A 27,442-nucleotide genomic window follows, 5' to 3' on the forward strand; every position below is an offset into this window, starting at 1 on the left:
CCAAGTGCAAATAAACCCCTTAGTGTCACTCAAGCGTTTAGGGCATAAGCCTCAAGCTATGAAGGAGTCTAGACTATGTATAAATATAGTGCAAATGCATCAGGAATACATAGCTATATCTGAATAAATCAGATTATTAATAAAACGGCATCGTTTTAAGTTATATCTCATATTGTGAACCTTCACAACGAGTTGCCATGACATTGCACTACTTCGAATAAGTAACGCTTGAGGCTTATGCCCTAAACGCTTGAGTCTAAATACATGATACACCATCAGGCATCTCTCATATTGTGGAGTTATACTTCATAACTGTTTTGCCATCATTGCATCACTCGGGTACCTACCCACCCACCGAAGAAGGGCCAAATAGCCCTGAAACGGTGCCGTCTGGGTGGTGGTATCCATCTGAGAATAAGTAACATTAGTCTTCTCCTTAGGTGAAGCGTTACTTATTCGAAGTAGTGCAATGTCATGGCAACTCGTTGTGAAGGTATTCACAATATGAGATATAACTTAAAACGATGCCGTTTTATTAATAATCTGATTTATTCAGATATAGCTATGTATTCCTGATGCATTTGCACTATATTTATACATACCCCTTAGTGTATGAATAGAAACTTACAACAGATCTAAATCTGAACTTTCAAAACTTCACTACTTGTCCAAAAACACCAACTGACGTCAGTGGGTTCTAAGTGGGAAGCATTCAAGGAATTAATCATGGAAGCTACTAAAAGTTTCATACCTATTAAGAAATATTGTTCAAGGTTTAGGCCAAAATGGTTATCTAATGAACTAATGAGACTCGTAACAGAGAAAAAAAAATGCATGGGATGCATATAAATTATCAAGCGACTCAGAAGCCTATGGCAGATATAAGCTAGTCTGTAATCAGGTCACAAAGGAGGTTAGGCAGGCGAAGGCAGATTACGAGAAATCCTTTGCAAAAGATGCTAAGAAAAACAGCAAGGATTTCTTTACTTATATAAACTCTAAAAGGAAGGGGTGAATCTGATTGGTCCACTTGACATCGATGGTTCGACTGTTGAAGATCCTGCTCAGATAGCAAACAAACTGAATGAGTATTTTGCATCTACATTCACACATGAGGAATTATTAATGTTTGAAAATGGCAGAAGGTTATCAAATTGTAGCAGGATACTTAATGATTTTGTAATAACTGAGAGCAAAGTGGAAGAGAAATTGTTGAAGTTAAACATAGGAAAGGCACCTGGGGTGGATGGGATCTATCCAGTTATATTAAAGGAGATGGCAAAGCAACTAAGCAAACCCTTAGCCATAATTATGAGAACATCATTGGACTCAGGGGAGGTTCCCACGGACTGGAGATGTGCAACTGTATCCCCAATTCACAAAGGAGGATCGAAGGGTGACACGAGTAATTACAGACCAGTTAGTTTAACTTCTGTTCCGGGTAAAATAATGGAGTCACTGGTTAAAGATGCATTGCAGGATCATCTAGACAAGACTGCAGCAATAATTCAGACACAGCATGGGTTTGTTAAGGGAAAGTCTTGTCTGACAAATTTGATAGGATATTATGATGTGGTTACAAAGGAACTGGATGCAAAAAATAATTTTGATATCATATATTTGGATTTCAGAAAAGCTTTTGACACTGTTGCGCATGGAAGACTATTGTACAAATTGGAGCAGAATGGTATTAAGGGTAAGTTGCTACAATGGATAAAAGGATGGTTAAGTGGGAGAAGACAGAGGGTGGTAATCAATGGGTGCTGCTCTTTGTGGACTAATGTTATTAGTGGAGTCCCACAGTGTTCGGTGTTGGGTCCACTATTATTTTGTATATTTATCAATGATATTGAGGAAGGTATATCAGGCTTAATGTCGAAGTTTGCAGATGATACAAAGGTTGGCAGGGTTGTTAATGACAGTAATGGCAGTGTGCTACTGCAACAGGATCTAGATAATTTGGGCAGATGGGCTAAGAAGTGGCAACTGAAGTTTAACCTTGACAAATGCAAAGTACTGCATATGGGTAGAAGTAACCCCAGAGAAACGTACCAACTGTGTGGTACTACACTTAAGGTTGTAGAAAATGAAAAAGACCTGGGAGTAACTGTGCAGTCAGATATGAAGTTTTCTGAGCAATGCAGACAGGCTGCCAGGGCAGGTCATGGGGTTTTGTCAATGATATATAGGAATTTTGCTAGCAGGGAAAAGGAGGTGATTGTCTCTCTGTATAAAGCAATGGTCAGGCCACACCTTGAGTACTGCGTACAGGTCTGAAGGCCGCATTTTAGGAAGGATGTAGATTTACTTTAGCATTAGCATTAGTAGAGGCATTTGATGCAAGAAAGCAAGCTTATGCAGCATAAGCCAAAAAAATAAAATAAAATAAAATAAATAAATAAATAAATAAAAAATAACCACTTCCACTTCACCCCTCTGTTCATTTGAAATACCTGTCCAGCTGAGCCTTAAACTTTTTTAGGCTATCAACTTCCACGAGAAGGGATGGAAGTCTATTCCAGCAACCAACCACCCGCTGGCTAAAGGCAAATTTCCTGACGTCTATCCTACATCTGTGTTTCCTCAATTTGAATTTATGCCCTCTCAGGTGATTATTCTGAGCAAGAGGAAGTATCCCATCAGCATTGAGCATGCTCAAACCATTCAAGGATTTATACACCTGTATCAGATCACCTCGCCGGTTCCTAGTCTCCAGACACTGTAATTTGCAAAACATTAGCCTTTCTTCGTAAGAGCACCCCTTTGTTCCATTCACTAATCTTGTTACCCTTCTCTGTACTCGTTCCAGCATCTCTACATACTTCTTGAAATGAGGCCTCCAGACCTGTATACAGTACTCTAGGTGCGGTCTGACCATTGCCTTATACAAGGGAATAATCACCTCCTTATCCCTGCTAGAAAAATTCCTATATATCATCGACAATACACCATGAGCTACTCTTGCAGCCCATCTGCACTGCTCAGAAAACTTCATATCTGCCTGCACAACCACCCCCAGGTTCCTTTCATTCTCTACCACTGTCAGTGTAGTACCACAGAGTTGATATTGCTCTGGGTTTGCTGTTTCCCATATGTAGTACTTTACATTTGTCAATGTTAAACTTCATTTGCCACCTTTCAACCCATCTGCTCAACCTTTCCAGATCCTGTTGCAGTAGCATAGTGTCAGTAGTATCCTTGACAACCCTGCCAACCTTCGTATCATCTGCAAACTTCGACATTAAGCTTGATATACCATCATCAATATCATTTATAAATATAGAAAACAATAATGGACCCAACACTGAACCCTGAGGGACTCCACTAATAACATTAGTCCACGATGAGCAGTGTCCATTGGTTACCACTCAATTTTCTCTCCCTCAACAGCCCCCTTTATCCATAGCAGCAATTTGCTCCAATGCCACACTGCTCCGATTTGTGCAGCAGTCTTCCATGTGCAACAGTATCAAAAGCCTTTCTAAGATCCAAGTATATAATATCAAAGTTATTCCCTGCATCCAGTTCTTTTGTGACTACATCATCGTATCCAATCAAATTGGTCAGGCAAGACTTCCCCTTAACAAAAATATGCTGTGTCTGAGCTATAACTGAAGTCTTGTCTAGATGATCCTGCAATGCTTCTTTAACCAGTGCCTCCATTAATTTTCCAGGAACAGAAGTTAAACTAACAGGTCTATAATTACTTGTGTTGCCCTTTGATCCTCCTTTGTGAATTGGGGTCACATTTGCACATCTCCAGTCCATGGGTACTTCCCCTGAGTCCAAGGAAGCTCTCATAATTATGGCTAAGGGTTTGCTTACTTCCTTTGCTGCTTTCTTTAATATAACTGGATAGATCCCATCCACCCCAGGTGCCTTTCTTGTATTTATCTTGAACAATTTCTCCTCCACTTTACTCTCAGTTATTACAAGATTCTCTAGCTTATTGCCAGAGTTGAATACACCTCTGGCATTCCCCTCGCTGAATAACTCCTCATGTGTGAATGTCGATGCAAAATATTCATTCAGTTTGTTAGCTACCTGAGCAGGATCATCAACAGTTGACCCATCGATATCGAGTGGACCAATCTGATTCATCCCCTTCCTTCTAGAGTTTACATAAGTAAAGAACTCTTTGCTGTTTTGCTTTGCATCCTTTGCCAAAGATTTCTTATAATCTGCCTTTGCCTGCCTAACCTCCTTTGGTTACAGATCAACTTGTATCTATCATGGGCTTCTGTTTCACATGTTAATTTGTATGTATCCCATGCATTTTTCTTCTCTGCCATATGTCTCATTAGTTCATCTGACATCCACTTAGGCCTAAACCTTGAACAATATTTCTTAGTTGGTATGTAACACCTAGTAGCTTCCAAGATAAGTTCTTTGAATGCTTCCCATTTTGAATTTGCTGTTGGTAACATCATCAGTTGGTCCCACTGTATAGAATTTAAATACTGTCTCAGTCCATCGTAGTCACCTTTACGAAAGCAATAACCCTTCCCTTTACCCCTAATGGTAGTTACCTCTTTGAGTAAATCCCACTTCAGCACACTGTGATCACTGCCACCTACTGGTTCATTTACCTGCAGATTCTTAATGCATGAAGAATCACTACTGATAATCAAATCGAGAGTATTACTATCTTTTGGGCTCCTGAACATGCTGATGTAGAAAACAATCATCCAATAAATCCACAAAAGCCTTGCTAGTGTGTGAGTGACCAGCTCCCAAATTCCAGTCAATATCTGGGAAATTAAAATCCCCCATTATAAGACTCTCTGATTTACTGGCCCACTCTATTTCCTCATACAGTTTCTTATTATACTCATCAGGCCTATAGCACACTCCTACTCTCAATTTTGATCTCCCAATGCTTATGTCATACCAAACTGACTTGACACTGCACTGTTCAGCGATGTCGACTGGCTTCACTTCCTTGGATTTTATGTGTTTCTTAACTAATAGCATAACCCCTCCTCCCTTCCTATCCTGTCTATCCTTTCTGTAGACATTGTACTCCCCAAATTCCAGTTCTGCATTCCTTATATCTGTGTGACACCATGTCTCTGAAATCTCCACAATATCGGCCTTTGATGTTTTGAGCAATAGCTCAAATTCATCAAATTTATTTACTAAACTCCTAGCATTGGTGTACACGCAAGTATACATGCACCTGTTCTTTTTCTTAGCTACCCTAACACAACCCATGTGTTTACTTGTACGCAATGACTCCCAGCAGTCTCTGAAACATCCTGCATGTTATTTTCCAGGCTGCAGCTCATTCGAGTAGAAGCAGTGCAAGAATCACTTTCACCTCTGCCAATGGCTACTGTTAATCTATTAGTCCTTGTATCCCCCCAATCTAGCAGTTTTCCGACCCACCTAACACTGCCTCGATAGCATCAGCAAACATTCTTGCACCATTTCTATTTAAGTGTATCCCATCCCTGTAGAAGCAGTCTCTCCTGTTAACAAGTACAGACCAGGCTGAAAAAAATTCTACCCCTTGAGCCCTGCACAATCCTTCCAGGGCCAAAGTACTTGAGTGTGTAGAGAGAAGTCTGTACTTGAGTGTGTACAGAGAAGGGCAACAAGATTGGTGAGGGGAATGAAGGGATCCTCTTACCAAGAGAGGCTTAAGTTCTGCAAATTGCAGTGGCTGAAGACTAGACACTTGCACGGTGATCTGATTGAGGTGTATAAGGCCTTGAATGGGTTGAGCACGCTGAATTCTGATGGGATCCTTCCACTTGTTCAGATTATGAACCTAGGGGGGGGCATATATTCAAATTAAGAAAGGACAGATAGAATAGAAGTGCGGAAATTTGCCTTTAGCCAGTGGGTGGTTAATTGCTGGAACAAACTTCCATCTGTCGTTGTGGAAGTTGATAGGTTGAATAAATTTAAGGAGGAACTGGACAGGCATTTGGAGGGAATGTTGTGATTTTTTTTTTTTTTTTTTTTGGCTGATGCTGCATAAGCTCATACACTTGCTTTCTTGCATCACATGCCCCTACTACTACTACCATTAGAGGAAGAAGACTGCCTCCTCTTGCCTCACAGCAGTTTCATGTGAGTCATTCAAAATTTGATTTTTTTTGCCACTCTGTACTCATGGCTCCAAATTGTGATAACTAGTGGGTTGCGCAGTAAACTTTCCAGAAAAAAACTGTACACCACAGACTTCTATTAGAATGAAGCATATACAGGGTGATTCACTACCAGTGCGGCAAACTTGCAGGAGGTGTAGGGGGCACAAAGACGAATAGGAATCGCATAGCATTGGAGGGTCCGAAATGCCTTCGTCATGCGGTAGAGGACGTTGAACGGGAGGTCGCGTGAACAGCGATCCTACCGGAAGTCAGCATTTGTGAACCGTTTCTGTTGAAGAAACCAAGTAGCAAATGTCCTCCAGAGCGGATAATCTGCAGGCTCCAATGATTGGATGCATTGCAGATGGTATGAATTCATTTGGTTTGTTGACAGTATCCTCCATACAGTGGATTGGGAAATAACCAATCATTGGCCTATCGCTCGAGTACTCGTACTCGGATTGCCTTCTGCAAGACGTAGGACATTCTCCTCATTGTCTGGCATCCTCGTCGTTTGCTCTCGATTCATGGTACCTCTCGTGAAACAACCAGTCTCAATCGTATGATGAGGAGCACGCCTCAAATGTTGACTTCCAGCGGGATCGCTGTTCACACAACTTCCCATTCAACGTCCTCTACCACATGATGAAGGCATTTCGGACCCTGCAATGCAATGTGATTCCGATTCATCTTTGTGCCCCCTACACCTCCTGCAAGTTTGTCGTACTGGTAGTGAATCACCCTGTATACCACAAAATTATATGCAATAAAATTTCCTTATAGATTATCTGCAGACCAAATGGGATAGAAAAAATATATGTTTACTGATTCATTGAGCACACTACAGGCTTTACACAGCTACAAAGATTATGATATTCGTTTTGCTGGATTGCAAGTCATTCTGGAATTGAGGAAAATTACAGAATGGATAAAAAGATAAATAGATTACAGAGCAAAAATAAGTGTTGTCTATCACTCAAAACTTCTCAGTTCCATATTCTAACTATACTTGAAGCTATCTTTGCCTTTCACAGTGGCAGCCATCCTTACAAGTCAAAATATAAAAAGACTAAAAAGACTACCAAATTAAATTATGGCCATTTAGTCTCTGCAAAGTAAGGCAAGAAGTAGTAGGTACTAGCTTAACTTTGAATTGGTCATTGCCAACTTACATGTTTCACGCATACTAAAAGCCTAAGATCCTCTAGTACAAAAATTGTGATGCATCTTTTACAGTTCGATACATCCTAGATGAGTGCCATACCCTCAGCAGGGAACGATGACTCTTTCTCGCTGACTTTCATCAATCGAGTCACTTCTGTACACTTAAACATCTTTTAACAGAATTTAGCAATAGCATTAGTAGAGGCATTTGATGCAAGAAAGCAAGCTTATGCAGCATCAGCCAAAAAAAAAAAAAAAAAAAAACCACTCCCACTTCACCCCTCTGTTCGTTCAAAATACCTGTCCAGCTGAGCCTTAAACTTATTTAGGCTATCAACTTCCACGACAAGGGATGGAAGTCTGTTCCACCAACCAACCACTCGCTGGCTAAAGGCAAATTTCCGCACGTCTATTCTATCTGTCCTTTCTTAATTTGAATATATGCCCCCCCCCTAGGTTCATAATCTGAACAAGTGGAAGGATCCCATCAGAATTCAGCGTGCCCAATTGAGGAAAGACAGATGTAGATCTGTCTTTCCTCAATTTGAATTTATGCCCTCTCAGGTGATTATTCTGAGCGAGAGGAAGAATCCCATCAGCATTGAGCATGCTCAAACCATTCAATGCTTTATACACCTCTATCAGATCACCTTGCTGGTGCCTAGTCTCCAGACACTGTAATTTGCAAATCTTAAGCCTTTCTTCGTAAGAGCACCCCTTTGTTCCATTCACTAATCTTGTTGCCCTTCTCTGTACTCGTTCCAGCAGCTCTACATCCTTCTTGAAATGAGGCCTCCAGGCCTGTATACAGTACTCTAGGTGGCCTGACCATTGCCTTATACAAGGGAATAATCACCTCCTTATACCTGCTAGAAAAATTCCTATATATCATTGACAATACACCATGAGCTACACTTGCAGCCCATCTGCACTGCTCAGAGAACTTCATATCTGCCTGCACAACCACCCCCAGGTCCCTTTCATTCTCTACCACTGTCAGTGCAATACCACAGAGTTGATACGTTGCTCTGGGGTTGCTGTTTCCCATGTGTAGTACTTTACATTTGTCAATGTTAAACTTCATTTGCCTCATCTCAGCCCATCTGCTCAACCTTTCCAGATCCTGTTGCAGCAGCATAGTGTCAGTAGTGTCCTTGACAACCCTGCCTACCTTTGTATCGTCTGCAAACTTCGACATTAAGCTTGATATACCATCATCAATATCATTTATGAATACAGAAAACAATAATGGACCCAACACTGAGCCCTGAGGGACTCCACTAATAACATTAGTCCACGACGAGCAGCGTCCATTGATTACCACTCTCTTTCTTCTCCCCCTCAGCCACCCCTTTACCCACAGCAGCAATTTGCCTCCAATGTTACACTGCTCCAATTTGTGCAGCAGTCTTCCATGTGCAACAGTGTCAAAAGCCTTTCTAAGATCCAAGTATATAATATCAAAGTTATTCCCTGCATTCATTTCCTTTGTGACTGCATCATAGTATCCAATCAGATTGGTCAGGCAAGACTTCCCTCTTAACAAATCCATGCTGTGTCCGATCTATAACTGAAGTCTTGTCTAAATGATCCTGTAGTGCTTCTTTAACTAGTGCCTCCATTAATTTTCCTGGAACAGAAGTTAAACTCACAGGTCTATAATTGCTTGTGTCAGCTTTTGATCCTCCTTTGTGAATTGGGGTCACATTTGCACATCTCCAGTCTATGGGTACCTCCCCTGAGTCCAAGGAAGATCTCATAATTATGGCTAAGGGTTCGGTTACTTCCTTTGCTGCCTCCTTTAATATAACTGGATAGATCCCATCCACCCCAGGTGCCTTTCTTGTGTTTATCTTCAACAATTTCTCCTCCACTTTACTCTCAGTTATTACAAGATTCTCTAGCTTACTGCTAGAGTTGAATACACCTCTGGCTTTCCCCTCGCTAAATAACTCCTCATGTGTGAATGTCGATGCAAAATATTCATTTAGTTTGTTAGCTGCCTGAGCAGGATCATCAACAGTTGACCCATCGATATCAAGTGGACCAATCTGATTCATCCCCTTCCTTCTAGAGTTTACATAAGTAAAGAACTCTTTGCTGTTTTTCTTTGCATCCCTTGCCAAAGATTTCTCGTAATCTGCCTTCGCCTGCCTAACCTCCTTTGTAACTTGGTTACAGATCAACTTGTATCTATCATAGGCTTCTTTGTCATGTGTTAATTTGTATGTATCCCATGCATGTTTCTTCTCTGCCATATGCCTCATCAATTCATCTGACATCCATTTAGGCCTAAACCTTGAACAATATTTCTTAGTTGGTATGTAAAGTCTAGTAGCTTCCAAGATAAGTTCTTTGAATGCTTCCCATTTTGCATTTACTGTTGGTAACATCATCAGTTGGTCCCACTGTATAGAATTTAAATACTGTCTCAGTCCATCGTAGTCGCCTTTACGAAAGCAATAACCCTTCCCTTTACCCCTAATGGTAGTTAGCTCTTTGAGTAAATCCCACTTCAGCACACTGTGATCACTGCCACCTAGTGGTTCATTTATCTGCAGATTCTTAATGCATGAAGAATCACTGCTGATAATCAAATCAATAGTATTTCTCCCTCTAGTTGCCTCCCAAACATGCTGATGTAGAAAAAAATCATCCAATAAATCCACAAAAGCCTTGCTAGTGTGTGAGTGACCAGCCCACAAATTCCAGTCAATATCTGGGAAATTAAAATCTCCCATTATAAGACTCTCTGATTTACTGGCCCACTCTATTTCCCTGTACAGTTTCTTATTATACTCATCAGAGTCATTAGGCCTATAGCACACTCCTACTCTCAATTTTGATCTCCCAATGCTTATGTCACACCAAACTGACTCGACACTGCACTGTCCAGCGATGTCCACTAGCTTCACTTCCTTGGATTTTATGTATTTCTTAACTAATAGCATAACCCCTCCTCCCTTCCTATCCAGTCTATCTTTTCTGTAGACGTTGTACTCCCCAAATTCCAGTTCTGCATTCCTTATATATGTGTGACACCAAGTCTCTGATATCCCAACAATATCTGCCTTTGATGTTTTGAGCAATACCTCAGATGGAGACTTAAATAAATATTTTCACTTTTCTGCAGAAAATAAATGTATGCCACACTCTTTAGAGTCATAGCCTATAAATAGATACATCAATATGAAAAATAGTTTTGTTTCCCAAAATATTGAAACTACTTATGCCATTGGAGCTGGTGTATTATGACTAGAGTTGCTGACATGCCATAAAATTTAAAACAACCAACCAACTCAGTGCAAAAATGAGAGATTTTTCCTGCTTTGTTTTTTTTTTTTTTTTTTTTTTTTATATTGTTATTGGTAAACTCAGCATCCCAGATATCTTATTTTGATATAAAGTTGTTTTTTTTTTTTTTTAAATTATTTTTCTGATATTAAAGCCTATTTTTGACAACCATATCAAAATCATTCTAAAAGCCACTCAAAGACCCCCCCCCCCCACACACACACAATTCTTCAATTAACAGTTTTTATCCTCCCTTATAATTCTCAGCAATAGTGAGTTCACGTATCAGTATTTACTTCACACGAGACCTGTGACAGTTTTCCAATACAGTAAAAGGTTTACTTGGGTGCCAAAATATTAACTCAAAATTAAAATATTGTAGTAATAAATTTAAAATGTAAAGGTTGAAGGACATTATTATTAAACAGAGATCAGCAATTTTAGTAATGACAGTACTGGCATTGGAATAGCATAATATAAATAATTTTAAAAAATAACTAATTACATAGAAATACCTTACATTTATCTGAACGTATAGTTGGGAAGGATGCTACATCGTTCTTTTCCATTAAGGTTATTATTATATTAAAACACTCTTATACCATGTTGAAATTAATAATACAGTTTATTAGGCTGTTTGCCTACATTACTATACATTAGGGTGATGTTTTGGGTATCTTACTAATACCCATCATTAGACCAAGCTGTTGGGGGAATAGAAAATAGAAAGGGTTACAAATTTGAATGATTTAGAATATTTCAGTTACCAATAGTAAAATTACAGTTGCCGATGTACAATTACTAATACAATTACACCCATATTACAATTTATCAATTATGGTTCTAAAGTATTAAGTTTTGAATTGCCGTTACAATAGAAAACAGGAAATCTAAGGTAAATTACAAAGAGAGTAAATTTGACCTGTTTCCTTTTGTAACGACAATTCAAAACTTAATACTTTAGAACCATAACTGGCGAATTGTAATTGTAATATTTGTGTAATTGTATTATTAGTAATTGTAAATTGGTAATTGTAATTTTATTATTGATAATTGTAATATTCTAAATCATTCAAATTTGTAACCCTTCCTATTTTCTGTTTCCCCCATCAGCTTGGTCTGATGATGGATATCGGTAAATTACCCGAAACATCACCCTAATGTATAGTAATTGATTTGGTATAAGAGTCGTTTTAATATAATAACCTTATCTGAACATAATTAATTGTTATAATTACGAATTACAACTTCATATTAAAGCAGTTACTAACACAATGCACTTAATTGAAGATAAAGGGAGCTTTATCATGAGAGAATTCTCTAACTCCAAAGTGTTCCTAAGATTGATCGGCCTGAGGGTTATCCAGTGAATTAAGCCTTTTTTTGCCTTTAACTGTCCAGACCATTAAAATGGAGGGTGGTTAGTGGTAGTAGGGATCACAATACCAGTTAAAATCTTAATACCGGTATTTCGGTATTTTTAGTTTATGAAACCAGGATACTAAAAAAACCCATTCTAACAAAAATTCAAAAAAAAAAAACATTTTTCTTAATCAATTTTGATGACAATTAAGTGCAGCATAGTAAGGAAAAAAACAAGTAATTTTTTGAATTCATGTTTTAAATCAAACTTTTATTACAATAATAAATATTCTAATAAAAATTATTAAACATACAGTTATTCAAAAAAAAAAAAAAACATTGAAACTGCAAATTTGGTTATGTCTAAGTATCCACACTAACTGTCCGAATAAAGTGAACTCTTAAGAAACATAAGCAATCAATTGTACGGTCCTTTAAACTGGATCTAATTTTGGTACATATTTAATTAGTGGCAGAAAATGTCCTTTTGGATTCTGTGCTGGTTGGTGCTGTTGTATTAAGATAGCCATAGATGGGTTGCAGTTTACCTCCCACCTCTTATTCCCTCATCTACAAAAATTCTTATTTCCTTTTTATCAAAAATAAAAAATATATTCTTTTTGACTTTTTTATGGCACTATATCCATATTAACAAAAGAAAGAGATTGGCATTTAAGGTTGGTGAGGAAACAAAATCTAAGATGTGGGGGGTTATTTATTTTTATTTTCCTGTACCATATTGCTATCAGTGGTTTATGATTTGCATACAGCAGCCCTTCCCCCCCCCCCAAGCACTAAGGCCCACAAGCTACCTGAATGTGTTAAAAAATCAGAATATCCAGGAGCTGAGGAATTTTCCCATATAATGTGTGTGAGTTGTCAGTTTCTCATGAGCAGTGACAAATATTATAAAACAAAAGTCATTTATCATACAAAACTACTTACAAGTATATACATAACTGGTATTCATTTACTATACATCTAATCTATTCATTTTTCTCATTTAATCTTTTAATACATGTTATCATTTCCATAAAATTTCTCTCAAAACAATATGCTTCCTTGGTGCGGATTCCTTCCACGGAGTGCAGTGAAAGTCTTTCTTCTTAGTTGAACTCTGCTATATAGCTCTTCCAGTACTGTCTTATTTCAGGAACAGTTCTCTGTTAATACTGAAGGAACTTACCACAGCAGTAGTAGAAGCCAGGGCACTATCTGACTGGCTTGCTACTCAGCTTCTGGATTAACTTCTAGCACAGGAACATGCCCAGCAGAGCTCTTCACTATAAAGTGGGATACTCCCCGAACTGGACCATGAACTGAACCCAGAACTACCACTGCAATTCGGCAACCCCTCCGAACAACAACCACATCCCCCTCTTTTGGTGAGAGAACCTTATTTATTTCCTTCGCATTTACCTATCTCCACCTATCTAATTTAAACCTGACATAATTACAATGTTATTCTTTAAAATTGCTCTTCTTTCTTGGTGTGGGAAAAACAGAATGCCTTTCGCACACAACGAAACACTTTCATCTTTTACGACTAGATCACCTGTTGATAATACCTTTTGAACTGCTCCTTACTGAAATCCTTTCCAAAATGCACCCTCAAGTAGCAGTGTTATAGAGGGATTTTTTTTTTTTTTTTTTTATGTGAACCCCAAACACGAGAGGTATTAGAACCTATAGTACTTAGTACCGTGCTTGGGTTGGAGGTTGAGAAGACGAAAGAAGATATTTGTTGACATTGGACTTGAACTTCTGTAGATTGTAATTTTCAGGAAATACGTATGAAGGAAGGTTGTTCCAGAAAACGGCAGTTGAATGAATAAATGAGGAAGATGAAAAGTTGGTTCTGTGGGTTTGAAGTTGGACAGTAAATGGATGTTGGCTGGTGGCGGCACGTGTTCGGACTGTTTTGAAAGAGAGAGCGGGAATTATAGAAGCCAATTCAGAAGAACAGTGCCCATGGAAATATCTGTAGAAACAGTACGTCTATGAGAAAGCGAGTGGAGAGACTCTGTTAGAGATGAATCATTAATTAACCTAACTGCCCTCTTCTGAATGGAATCAAGAAGCCTGAGAGAGGTTTTGGGGGCACCACCCCAAATGTGGGAACAATATTCCATGGCAGGGCGGATTTGCGATTTATACAGAGTGAGCAGCTGTTTGGAAGAAAAGTAACGCTGAGAGCGAAAGAGAAAACCAAGTTTTTTAGATGCAGAGGAAGCAATATTTGTAATGTGCTTGTGCCAAGAGAGATTAGAAGTCAGGGTAATCCCCAAAAGAGATATATCCTTTTGCCTAGAAATTGGAGTGTCACTAAAGATAAGCATAGGAGCAGAAGAATCCTTTTTGCGAGATATAAGACAAGACTGAGTTTTAGAAGGGTTGAAATCAACTAAGTTGTCTTTGCCCCACTGGAGAATTACCTGAAGATCGGCATTTAAGGAATTGGTAGCAGATTTTCGTGAAGTTGAAGCTGATTGAGCAGGGCAAGGTTTCTCAAAATGGAAAGTTGAATGCAATGTGCTATCATCGGCAAAACTATGGATAGGATTTCCAGTCAATGGAAGAAGGTCATTGATATACAAGAGGAAAAGAGTGGGGGAAAGAACTGAACCTTGGGGGACACCGGCATTAGTGGAGAAGTTAGAAGACAGAGAGCCATCTACCATCACCCTCAGTGAGCGATCAGAGAGAAAACTGGATAACCAATTACTAAAAACAGTTGGCAAACCATAAGATGGAAGCTTGTTTAGAAGACCTTTATGCCAAACACGATCGAAAGCCTTTGAGATGTCAAGAGCAACTGCTTGTGTTTCACCGAACCTTTCCATTGAAGTAGTCCATAAATGGGTAACATAAGCCAGAATATCACCAGTGGATCGACACCGACGGAATCCATACTGGCGATCGTTGATCAGACGGAAGGTTTCTAGGTAGTTTAAGAGTTGGCGGTTAATTGATTTCTCCATTACTTTAGAAAGAGTAGAAGTAATTGCAATGGGACGATAATTGGATGGGAGGGATTTGTCACCCTTTTTAGGAACTGGCTGGATATGAGCAAATTTCCAAGCAGAAGGAAAAACACCTTTGGAATAAGAAAGTGAAAAAAGGCGGCAAAGAATAGGAGTAAGTTCAGGAGCACAGATTTTGAGAACAAGTGGAGAAATACCATCAGGACCTGGAGCTTTCTTAGCATCAAGATTCATCAAAATCCTTCTGATATCCTTTTGACGTAAGACCACAGGAGGCATTGAATGGACCGTGTTGGGAATGGTGGGAGGTGTTTTACCAAGTTCATTAATACATGAGCTGGAAGAAAAATGGGATGCTAGCAGGTCAGCTTTATCCTTGGCTGAAGTGACAACAGAACCATCTGGTTTGGACAGAGGTGGAAGCAGAGATGGGCAAAAGTTGCGGCCAATAGCTTTTGCAAGAGACCAGAATGCTCGGCTACCATTAGGGCAAGAAGCAAGTTTTCTACTCTTAGCCTGTTCAAACTCTAGTTTGGACTGATTAATAACTGCTTTACAATTGTTGCGAGCTTTGGTGTAGGCAGAAAATGAAACTGAAGAATTAGAAACAAGCCAATTACGATATGCAACATTCTTCTCTTGAACAGCCTTAGCACATTTATTGGAAAACCAAGGTTTAGATAAAGGACGAGATTTTAAAGTGGAGTGTGGGATAAAGGATTCCATTCCTGCAAGAATAATTTCACTGAGACGATCTGAGCAAACGTTGACATCAGGAGTTTTGAAACAGTAATCTGACCAAGGAAAAGAAGAAAAGAAGTCTCGCAGGTCATCCCATTTTGCATTCTTGTAATGCCAAACAACACGAGGTTGGGAATAGCCATGAGATAAAGGTTCCATTGGAGAAGAGACAATCACCAAGTTGTGATCTGAAGTGCCTAAAGGACCTCTCACTTCGACCGTGTACTTAGAAGGGTTGTTTGTGAGAAAAAGATCAAGCGTATTGGCTGTATGATTCGGATTGTCCGGTATTCTTGTAGGTAAATGAACAATCTGTGCTAGGTCATTAGTAATTGCAAAAGCCTCAGCATCTCGACCTGCTGGGTCGGTGTGACTAGAAAACGGAAGCCAGCTGGAGTTGTGAACATTAAAATCACCAAGGAAAATTACCTCACTGTTAGGAAAGTTGGACTGGAGAAAGTCAAGTTGCAACGAGAGGAAGTCAAAGAGCTCCAGGTGATTAGTGGAGTTGGGAGAACGGTAGAGACAACAGATGAATTTGACACAATGAGGTAGAGAGATTTTAAGCCAGAGAAGATCAAAGAGAGGAGATTCCAAATTGCCAAGTCTCTGACAGGGAATATCAGAACGGACATATGCACAAGTACCACCTTTGAGGCGAAAGGAATCATACAGCGAATAATTTGGGCATCTGAGATGAACAGTAGTTGAATCAACCGATAACTGAGATTCTGTCAGAAAAAGTACATGGGGTTTGGCAGACTGCAAGTGGAAATGGACATCGTTGAGATTAGAATTGAGACCACGTATATTTGTGAAATGAATTAGGAAATCCTTGGGAGGTTTAGATCTTTTCGCAGATAAGCTTGTTCTATTAGTTTGACAATTCACGGTGTATTCAATAGTAAGAAAAAGTGGGTGGGACATGCTGTATGAAGTAATGAAATTTTTGGATATGGCGTACATGTGGGAAGAATATACCCAGATCCTTGACATAACGTGGCCTCGACAATGCTCCCCGCATACACACTACTCGGACTCCCTCCAGTCACTATCTGGCAGAGTAGAGGTAGCAAGATTATACACTAGCTGATCCGGAAGCCTCCTAGAGAGTTACCAATAGGTTCGGTCCGGTGTACTAACTAGCGGCCGGCCTGCGAAAACCGTTTTAGAGCTGTACCCTCGAAATGTAAGGAATATTGGATCTCGCCACAACGTTCATCATAACCTCAAGAGTCATCAATCATACTGCATGATGGAAGAGATAGGGAAGGGTTGACCGGAACTTAGCTCTAGAGACTAAACATGGGTTCCACCACTTCAAGCCTCCAATAAGCAAAGTGGTGGTATTTCACCGGTTGATGAGAGTCATCTACCACCTAGTACTGCCTGGTAACATAGAGGGGCGGCATTCCTCCATGTGGTGTGGGCGCCACACCTCGACCCCTGCTTACGTTGGTTCACACCTGGGTGGTCACCCACCATGTGCTTGTGCATGGAGGTTATACCCAGGATTACTAACAGTCCCACCATCGTGAAGGTGCAAGCAGAGGATTTGGTTGTCACAGACCGTCCGGACTTCGCCGAAATTGGGTCCACTTGACTTGAGTGTCACCCGAATATCAGTTCCATCAGCGTTTTAGACTCCCAGGTAGCAAGTACAGCTTGTCTGGCATATCTGAGAGAATGTCTGTGACAACCTCAAGGACCATAGACTCAAGGACCAAAGACTCAAGGATTAAGCTATTGTTCAGAAGCTTTTAATTTTAACCCTTCAGCACCTGCCATACCATTGTTTACCATATTCCTTTAGTGCTCTACCATTATTTCCATAATGGTAGAGCACTTATGGAATAATGAAAACATCATTATTTCCATAATGATGTTTTCGTTATTCTATAAGTGCTTTACTTCCACACAGTATACTTACTAAGAGAAATATATTTGTAAGATTTTGTCTTAGTTTCATGATGTTTAACAATCCCTCTGTTACAAATTCTGTAATATTAACGATTCATTGTTGTCGATTTTATAACTGTTATGTGAATAAATCATAAACAATTATTTTTTAAATTAGCACTAAAAAACTGGTATTTTTGTATCAATACCGATATTTCATATCCTGAAAAAAATGACCACTATTCGGGATCTCAGTATTGAAAGCCCTAGGTAGTAGTGTGGGTGCATGTTCCAATCATTAGAATTTGTCTTGGAGGCAATGGTCTTCTATTGCTCTTGTCAGGAGATAAAGCTATGGTAGTCACTTGTATTACCACTGCTTGCAAAGTGCTGCTACCACTAAGAGCTGGAACATGCTGCTACCTGCTTGTAGAAAGTCGAACTTCTGCTTCCACCCTAATGGGTTGCACAGTCAGCAGTGAAAAATCTTCATCCACTGGATAACCCTCAGGCTAATCCATCCTAAGGATCCTGCAGAATAGATTTCCAGTAAATTAGTATGATTATTATTATTAGTAGTAGTAAGTAGTAAATGTTGCAAGAAACATACTTATAATATAGCATCAGCAACAATAAAAAAAACACCACTCACATCATCTGTCTAATCCTTATTTAAATTTATCCACTTCAATATTCAATTTATCAATATCAGAAGAAAGGTTATTCAAACAGTAAATTACTGTCTGGCTGAAAGAAAAATTTTGCACATCTCTCCTGCAACCATCCTACTTCAACTTGAATTTGTCCCCTTATGTGTATCAGTATTAGTAACATAATGGCTAAATGATGAGGAAGCATTACTTATTTGATGTAGAAGAGAAGGTAACTTGTAGTGAGAGATTTCACAATATGAAATATCATGAGGAAGGCCTTCTCATTGTGAAGGATTTCATAATATGAGATGTTGAGTTATAATAATGGTATCTGACGTATGAACTTTAGTTTGTCTTAAAATTCAACTGTGTGGTAATGATTCAGTTGCACTAAACAATATCAAATATTTATTTTTAATGTTTAACTTATTTTCTTGCATTCATACAAAAATTAAACTTTAGTGCAATTGACAATGTATGAGTTAATCAACTACAATTCTAATGCTTTCCACCACCTCCACAGAACAACTGAACTGTTTGGCTAGTAATCATGAAAATAAGGCTTCTTTTATTTATGATCCCATATGTGCTTTTTGTGTTTCCCTTGATTTGAGAATTTTTAATGTTTCTCGGAAACAAAATGATGAAAAGTAATTAATGGTGAGCAGACATCATCTGGTTTCCTTTCTTCTTTTTTGTTTGTGAAATGGTGCAGAATGTTATACCTTTGTGTACTGCAGGAAACCATAATGTGTGATTTATTAAAGTTTTATACAGTACAGTTATTTCTTATAAGTAAGTATGCTTCTAAATGATAATCTTTGAACAAATATTTTTATTTTTGTAGTACATATTTTATAATTTTATTTATTTATTTTTGTGTTTAGAGTCTACATCTAAATAAGATAAAGTGGATATTATTACATTTGTACTTCTGTGTATTAGAAAGTGCAGCATAACTTGTTTGAACAAATAATGTTCTTTTAAAATAATTTTCAATAATATCTAGAATGAAATTTCACTACAATGAAATGATTTGTGTACTGCTATTAAGTTCATTGTAAGGTTTTACTCTATTAATTATTTTTTTGAGACATTACTCTGCCAGTTATCTTCTTTCATATCATGCGTTATCAGTTTCAGAGTACCTCATTGACCTTTTTCTTGACAAGTGTCTTAAGGTTACAAACATGGCATTTGTAAACTCTGCTTTTTTCGCCATCACAAAGCCTAGATTTATCTATATTACCATTCTTGTAAATGCAAAGAAAATAAATAGTATGATGAATGGAAAAAATATTGCCCTCAATATAAAATTTATTTTCACTTACATTACAATCCCAGTAATCAGAATTAAATAGTGTATGGGGATATCTGTATTCAGAGTAATGGTTTGTTTGCATTAATAATGGATTTTTAATCTTTAGAAGTTCATTGCTTTTCTAAAGCAGCATTTTATTTCCTTAGATATTTATGGGTAACATCCAAAAAAAAAAAAAAAAAAGTGTCTTTGGTTTTATGTTTTATATCCACATGTGGCTGCCCCAACAATGGAATTGTTAAGGATGGGCTTGCTGTTCTGTCAGTTACTAGCAACTGCAAGGTGGCAGCACAAGAGTGCTTCTCCCCAAAAAAACAAAATGGATAATTAACAGGGAAAGAAAACTAACACAATTGCTACATTCATAAATTAATTTATACCAGTTTATACATGAGACTTTGTTATAAAACATTTTTTTGTTTATAACTACTACAGGATAGCATTCACAGTGAGGGATGACTGTATCTGTTTTTATATGTATTTAATTATTATTTGATGATCATGATAAAGAATTGTTTCACTTTCATTTTTTTTACTGTATTTTTATTTATTTTTTTAAGTAATAATTAATTTTTTTTTTTTTTGGATAATGTAGGTGCAATAAGAACTGTAAGCAACTTAGATCATGAGAAGATGCCAAATTATTTTTTTACTGTACAAGTGTGGGACTTGGGCCAACCACATCTTGCAGCTGAAATCCCAGCACAAGTGTGCATCAAGGTGATAGATGTCAATGATTGCCCACCAAGATTTGAACATTCTCACTATACTGCAGTTCTGTTACTGGCAACATATAAAGGAGTATCTGTGGTAACTGTCTTAGCTTCAGATCCAGACTCTGGGGCAAGAATTAAGTATTCTATAATATCTGGAAATTCTGGTCATAAGTTTGAAATAAATGAGCATACTGGGAATATTAGAGTTAATGATCCAGATGGTCTTGCAAGAAAATATACTCTTGTTGTTTCAGCAAGTGATGGTGAATTCGAAGCTAGTGCAAAGGTTGTCATAAAAGTGCAGGATACTCAAAACAATGGCCTTTTCTTTAGCAAAAAGAAATATTATGGTGAAGTTCCAGAAAATTCCACAGAAATTCATACAGTTGCCCTACTTACAGTGTTAGGTACATCACTCTATGAACATGTAGTTTTTCAAATTCTCAATCCTGTAGATTTGTTTGAAATTGGTGAGACATCTGGAGTGATTCGAACTACGGGTAAATCTTTTGATCGTGAACTTCAAAGTAGTTATACTTTAGTTGTCGAAGCAAGAAGTGATATAATGGAAGAATCAAGAATAGCCCATGTTTTAGTTGAAGTTACTGTTCTTGATATTAATGATAACATTCCTGTTTTTGTGAATCAACCTTACTTTGCTGTGATTTCCTCAGAAGCTCAACCTGGAGATATAGTGTACAGTGTAAGAGAATATTTATTAATTAATTTCCTTTTTTTATTATAATTATTAATATAATAAAAATAATTAATATTTTTGTTTATATCTTTTTTTTTTTTTTACTTCTCTTACCAAACAGTTTGAATTTAACATAAAAGATTTGGAAATTTTTTTAAAAAATTTATATGTATCTTAAAATAGCACATTTTTTAGTATTCTTATATTCAAATACGACTCACATTTTAATCTAAGTTATATGAATAGCTTTTTTTTTTTTAAACAGTGAATATTTGATTTAAATTCATTTAATATCATGGCAAACAATTTCCTTCAGCGGATAAGAACTTACTAAAATCATCAAACTATCATATGGGAAAACAAAAAGACAGATACAACCTATTTCAACATACTCAACATGTTAATAATTGAATTGAGGCTTAATTTTATATAAATAATTACAGAACTCCACAGCGTTTTTCAAGGACAGTATCTGGTTATCTGCTAGAGTTGCTGTGGTCACTCTAGCAGATAACCAGATACTGTCACTTTAGGGTTCAAATCTATACACTGCCCTGAAAATCTGTAGCACATTGTTAATTAAGTATTATTAATTAACAATGTGCTTGGAGTATAAAAAAGAACTTTTAATATAGATACAATAATATAATCTCAATCAGATTTAAAGGGATAGAGTTATATATAAAAATACTAAATAGCATAAACCAGAGCTCTAATGCGCAATACGTAGGTGCCTCTGTAGCCAGGTGGGGAGGAGCAGCAGTGCGTAGCACACTCTTCTTGATTAGACTGGATTTCGAGCCAGTCACCACCAAATACTGAGGGTGCAGAAAGGTCAGGGAAGGACCACCACATATTCCCGGAGCAATATGGCCTTAGTTGCTAATGCTCCTAAAAACCAAATAACAAACAACAACCAAACAGCGCAATACGTTCTACGTTGATATCAACGTTTGTAAAAGAATAAGAGACGTTTGCCTCAGTATGACATGTAGAACACTTCCATATGATACTCTCCAGAAATTAAAATGAAAATAATTTTAAAAAATCGGAAAACTTACATTACAGTAAAAAATAATTAAAAATCAATTGAACACAATTAAAAATTAAGTAAAAAATTAATTAAACGAAAAAATCGTTTTACAATTTTTTATTTAAATTAATATTTTACTTGATTTTTAATTGTGTTCAATTGATTTTTAATTATTTTTTTTACTGTATTGTAAGTTTTTTGATTTTTTAAAAAATTGTTTTTGTTTTAATTTCTGGAGAGTATCATATGGAAGTGTTCTACATGTCATATTGAGGTAAACTTCTCTTATTCTTTTACAAATAAAAATACAAAATAAAAATACTGTGTTAAATATACCATAAGTAATAAATAGCGGTAATGACTAAAATAATAATACTAAACAACAAATATTTGTTGATAAAGTGTGGAGGTGAAATAGGTTGTTGCTACATTGGATAAAAAGGAAGATTAACAGGTAGAAGACATCAGGGTTGTACATTTATAAATGAACCGAATTTTTAAACTATATGTTTATATCACCAAGGGGACTAGCATCGTGTTTTCATTTATGATAATGGCAGTATTGCTTATTGAGTATTTGATAATATTAATGTGGGCAAGTTTAATCAGGGAATGTTGCTTACAGCAAGACTTAGTTAAATTATACAACTAGTCTAAAATGTGGCCATTAAACTTTATGCTAATAAATGCAAGGCTCTGTACTTGAGAAGCCATAAACCTAGACTATACTAACAACTAGGGAAAGGGTAGGAGGAGAATAATTCACAGCATTTGAAAATGATGAAGAAAAAAGATCTGGTAGTAGTAAAACAGTCAAACATGGAATTTTATCCAGCAGTGCAGTAAGGTTGCTGGAACAGTGCATGGAGTTTTAGCAGATCTACAAGGATTCTTCCTAATAGAAGAGGCAGGACTGCTTTTGTGGGTGGGAATGTATCTTAATGCCATTTTGCAACCTTATTTAAACAGAAGTCTGGTCCTAGCATTTCAGATAATAATAAAATATTGTTATTTAGACATGTTATTATTCAAAATCACTACTGAATCACTGAAAAATCACTACTGATAATCAAATCAAGAGTATTACTCTTGATTTGATTTCTTTCAAAATCATTCTTTCTGGAAAGAAGCACTAATAAAAGACAATAATCATAGTATCTTACATAATTTTTTAACAGCCGAACACAGGACCAGTAAAGCTGTGGTCAGAGTGGTTCCGTGGTCAGCAGAATCATTGGTCTAATTTAAACAGCCAATAACATCCAATAGGTATGGTAGGAGTATAATAATTAATTGAACTTGATATATCAGGTATAATTTGAATTATAAAATAAATGGATGGCAGATGTGAGGGAGGTACATTCTGGTACCTATTTTTTTTTTTTTTTTTAAACAGCACTGTAAATCAGTAATCATCCCACCAAACAAATCGGTGTTCAGACTTAATTTTGAATACTATCTATGGATGTAGAAACTCATTTTCAAGAATCTTATTTGAAATGGTACAAATTATGAAAACAACACTTGTAATAGATGGAAAGGGATATTCCAGCTCTGTAAGTTGCAAAGTTTTGAAACCAGATATTTGTGAGATTTGGTTTAGGCATCTGAAGCCTTAGAGGATTGAGCAAACTGGGAATATTTTTCCTTTCTATTGTAGAAATATATAATTTCTGTAATCTGAAACATTAAAATAAATAAATTAAATAATGTATTTACTTGCAATGATCATCCAAGTCTTCAAAACAAGCATATTGCTTTTTACAGTTTCAGATCTGTGTGTGTGTTAAATGTAATTTAAAGTCAAAGTTACAGTTGATATAAAAATAAAAAATGAATAAGCAAAGTATGACAAATGCACCAAAATGTGCAAAGCAGCAGCAAAGGATGCAAAAGTATGCAAGAATAGATAAGTCTGATAAAGTTTGCATAGATGGAGGTGAAAATTACACAAAGCACCAAGGACTAGAAGGGTAAGAATAATAGAAAAAAGAAGTAATTTAGATTTGAAAAAGGCGAAAGAATGTTAATGTCCTAAAAGTCATGATGAATTAAGAAAATTATTGGCTGAATTGCAAAGCCATTTTGGAGGTGAAGGAACTGTAAAGTAAAATTATTAATACCAAATGATTAAAAAAAAAAAAGTAAAATAAAATAAAATGTGGTAGAGCTGTCATCAGATATAGGTGGGCAAATTTAGTAAGTCAAATACAGGGCAGGCAAAAATGCAGTCTGTCAGCAGAAGTGAATATTGATACATGGTTAGGTATTTCATCAGGGGGCACCTCCGTAGCCAGGTGGGCAGGAGCAGCAGTGCGTAGCACATGCTTTTGATGAGACCGGGGTTCGAGCCCATGACCACCAAATACGGAGGATGCGGAAAGGTCAGGGAATGACCATCACATATCCCCGGAGCAATATGGCCTTAGTTGCTAATGCTCCTAAAAACCAAATAACGACAACAATATTTCATCAGAGGACTACACCTAACCATGTATCAGAAACTGCATTTCTGTACTTGTCCATAACAGTAGAAGAAAAGTGAAATAAAGCCAAAAAGCAGAAAGAAAAAAATTAGCAAACTCTTTTACAGTATGGACAAGGTAGTCCCAGTGCAGTGTCAATGATATGAAAATTATTAAGATAAGGATAAGGCTAAAAAATATATATAATTAAGTGTTTTCAGAGGGGGAAAAAGTTTTTGAAATATATGTAGATTTTTGAACAAATTTGGAAAAAATATTTTAGTTTTGGAATTTTGTGGGGATTAGAAGAATTAAAATAAATAGTAACAAGCACATGGTATAGGGAGGGGTATTAAATTGAGGATGGGGAAGGGATAAAGGCGTAGTTAAATAAAGACAAAAATAGTGATAGAATGAGGTAGTTGGAACATTCGTATCACCCTCGTATTGCACTAATAGCTCTATGAATGGGAAGAAAGGTAGAATTAGAAAGTAAAAGAGAAAAAGTTATTAAAAAATACTGAGTTAGCTTGGGTTGTAAAGCCCAATCTTTTAGTAAGGGGCTGTGGCTTTGTAAGGGTTAATATAAGAAGATGAATACCAAATGCTTGTATTGCAGGGAAAAAGCCGGCAAAAAATATGTAAGTCAAAACAGGCCTAGAAATAAAACGAAAGTATAATAAGAAATGGAACGATACCTGGAGTTTTCAAGTAGTACGTAGCGAAAGAAAGACGGCAGGAAAATAAAGCGCATATATTTAGTAGAGTAGACGAATGTATCTAAAGCAAAACTACATTAGTGACAGCTACAGAATAAAGCAATTTATAGCAGCATAATGGACTTGATAGAGGGCTGTGAAGATGTGGAAATAGATATGGAAATAGTGACCTCTATAATCTTATTTTGAACAAATAAGCGTGTAGAGATACATAAGAGTAGCGTTAGAAAGAGGGAGTATATCTATAACGTAGAAGTGTGGTTGGAATAACAGGACTTTACTGGTATAAAGTCAAAAGATATACAAGGGATGGGATACACTTAAATAGAAAGGGTGCAAGAATATTTGCTGATACTATCGAGGCAGTGATAGCTTGGGGGGATACAAGAACTAATAGTTTAACAGTAGCCATAGGCAGAGGTGAAGGTGATTCTTGCACAACTTCTATTATAATAAGTAGCGACCTGGAGCGTGGGTTGTTGGGGTTTTCAGGGACGGGTGGCGGTCATCGTGGAACGGGTGGGTATATGGGATGTGTTAGGGTAATAAAGAATAGGAGTAGGAGCATGTATGCTTGCATGTATACCAATGCTAGAAGTATAGTAAATAAATTTGATGAATTTGAAGTGTTGGTCAAGACATCAAAGGCTGATATTGTTGGGATATCAGAGTCATGGTGTCACACTGATATAAGGAATGCCGAACTGGAATTTGGGGAGTACAATGTGTACAGAAAGGATAGACAGGATAAGAAGGGAGGAGGTGTTATGCTGTTAATTAAGAAAAACATATAATCAAAAGAAGTGCATCCAGTTGATATAGATGAACAGTGCACTGTTGAGTCAGTTTGGTGTGGCATAAGCACTGCGAAAGCAAAAATAAGAGTAGGAGTGTGTTATAGGCCTAATGACTCGAATGAGTACAATGAACAATTGTACAGAGAAATAGAGTGGGCTAGTAAATCGGAATGTCTTATAATGGGGGATTTCAACTTCCCAGATATTGACTGGAACTTGTGGATTGGGCATTCACACACTAGTCAGACATTTGTGGATTTATTGGATGATTGTTTTCTGCAGCAGCATGTTCGTGAGGCAACCAGAGAAGTAATACTCTTGATCTAGTTATCAGCAGTGATCATTCATGTATTAGGAATTTGCAGATAAAAGAACCACTAGGTGGCAGTGATCACAGTGTACTGACGTGGGATTTACTTAAAGATTTAATTACCATCAGGGGTAAAGGAAACGGTTTTTGCTTCCGTAAAGGCGAGTACAGTGGTCTCCGACAGTTTTTAAATTCTGTACAGTGGAATCAACTGATGATGTTACCACAGTAAATTCTAAGTGGGAAGCATTCAAGGAATTAATCGTGGATGCTACTAAAAGTTTCATACCTATTAAGAAATATTGTTCAAGGTTTAGGCCTAAATGGTTGTCAAATGAACTAATGAGACTCGTAACAGAGAAGAAAAATGCATGGGATGTATACAAATTAACACGTGACACAGAAGCCTATGATAGCTACAAGTTGATCTGTAACCAAGTTACAAAGGAGGTTAGGCAGGCGAAGGCAGATTACGAGAAATCCTTGGCAAAAGATGCTAAGAAAAACAGCAAGGATTTCTTTACTTATATAAACTCTAAAAGGAAGGGGATGAATCTGATTGGTCCACTTGACATCGATGGTTCGACTGTTGATGATCCTGCTCAGATAGCAAACAAACTGAATGAGTATTTTGCATCTACATTCACACGTGAGGAATTATTAAGGTTTGAAAATGGCAGAAGGTTATCAAATTGTAGCAGGATACTTAATGATTTTGTAATAACTGAGAGCAAAGTGCAAGAGAAATTGTTGAAGTTAAACGTAAGAAAAGCACCTGGGGTGGATGGGATCTATCCAATTATATTAAAGGAGGCGGCAAAGCAACTAAGCAAACCGTTAGCCATAATTATGAGAGCATCCTTGGACTCGGGAGGTTCCCACGGACTGGAGATGTGCAAATGTATCCCCAGTTCACAAAGGGGGATCGAAGGGTGACACGGGTAATTACAGACCAGTTAGTTTAACTTCTGTTCTGGGTAAAATAATGGAGTCGCTGGTTAAAGATGCATTGCAGGATCATCTAGACAAGACTGCAGCAATAATTCAGACACAGCATGGGTTTGTTAAGAGAAAGTCTTGTTTGACAAATTTGATAGGATATTATGATGTGGTTACAAAGGAACTGGATGCAAAAAATAATTTTGATATCATATATTTGGATTTCAGGAAAGCTTTTGACACTGTTGTG

At 37.2% G+C, this 27,442-nt stretch overlaps 1 protein-coding gene across 1 annotated transcript in view; it reads left to right on the forward strand.

Annotated features, from left to right (window-relative positions):
• The window catches only part of LOC150076295 (fat-like cadherin-related tumor suppressor homolog), a 780,225-nt gene that overhangs the window by 295,102 nt on the left and 457,681 nt on the right, over positions 1 to 27,442 (forward strand). Inside the window, exon 11 of the mRNA XM_090387312.1 lies at positions 20,112 to 20,935. Coding sequence (XP_090243438.1) covers positions 20,112 to 20,935 — 824 coding nt within the window. The remainder of the gene's footprint in view (positions 1 to 20,111; positions 20,936 to 27,442) is intronic.

Source organism: Mastigoproctus giganteus, chromosome 13 (genome assembly GCF_048544385.1).
Source record: "Mastigoproctus giganteus isolate SK-2022 chromosome 13, ASM4854438v1, whole genome shotgun sequence".
Taxonomy (NCBI): domain Eukaryota; kingdom Metazoa; phylum Arthropoda; class Arachnida; order Uropygi; family Thelyphonidae; genus Mastigoproctus; species Mastigoproctus giganteus.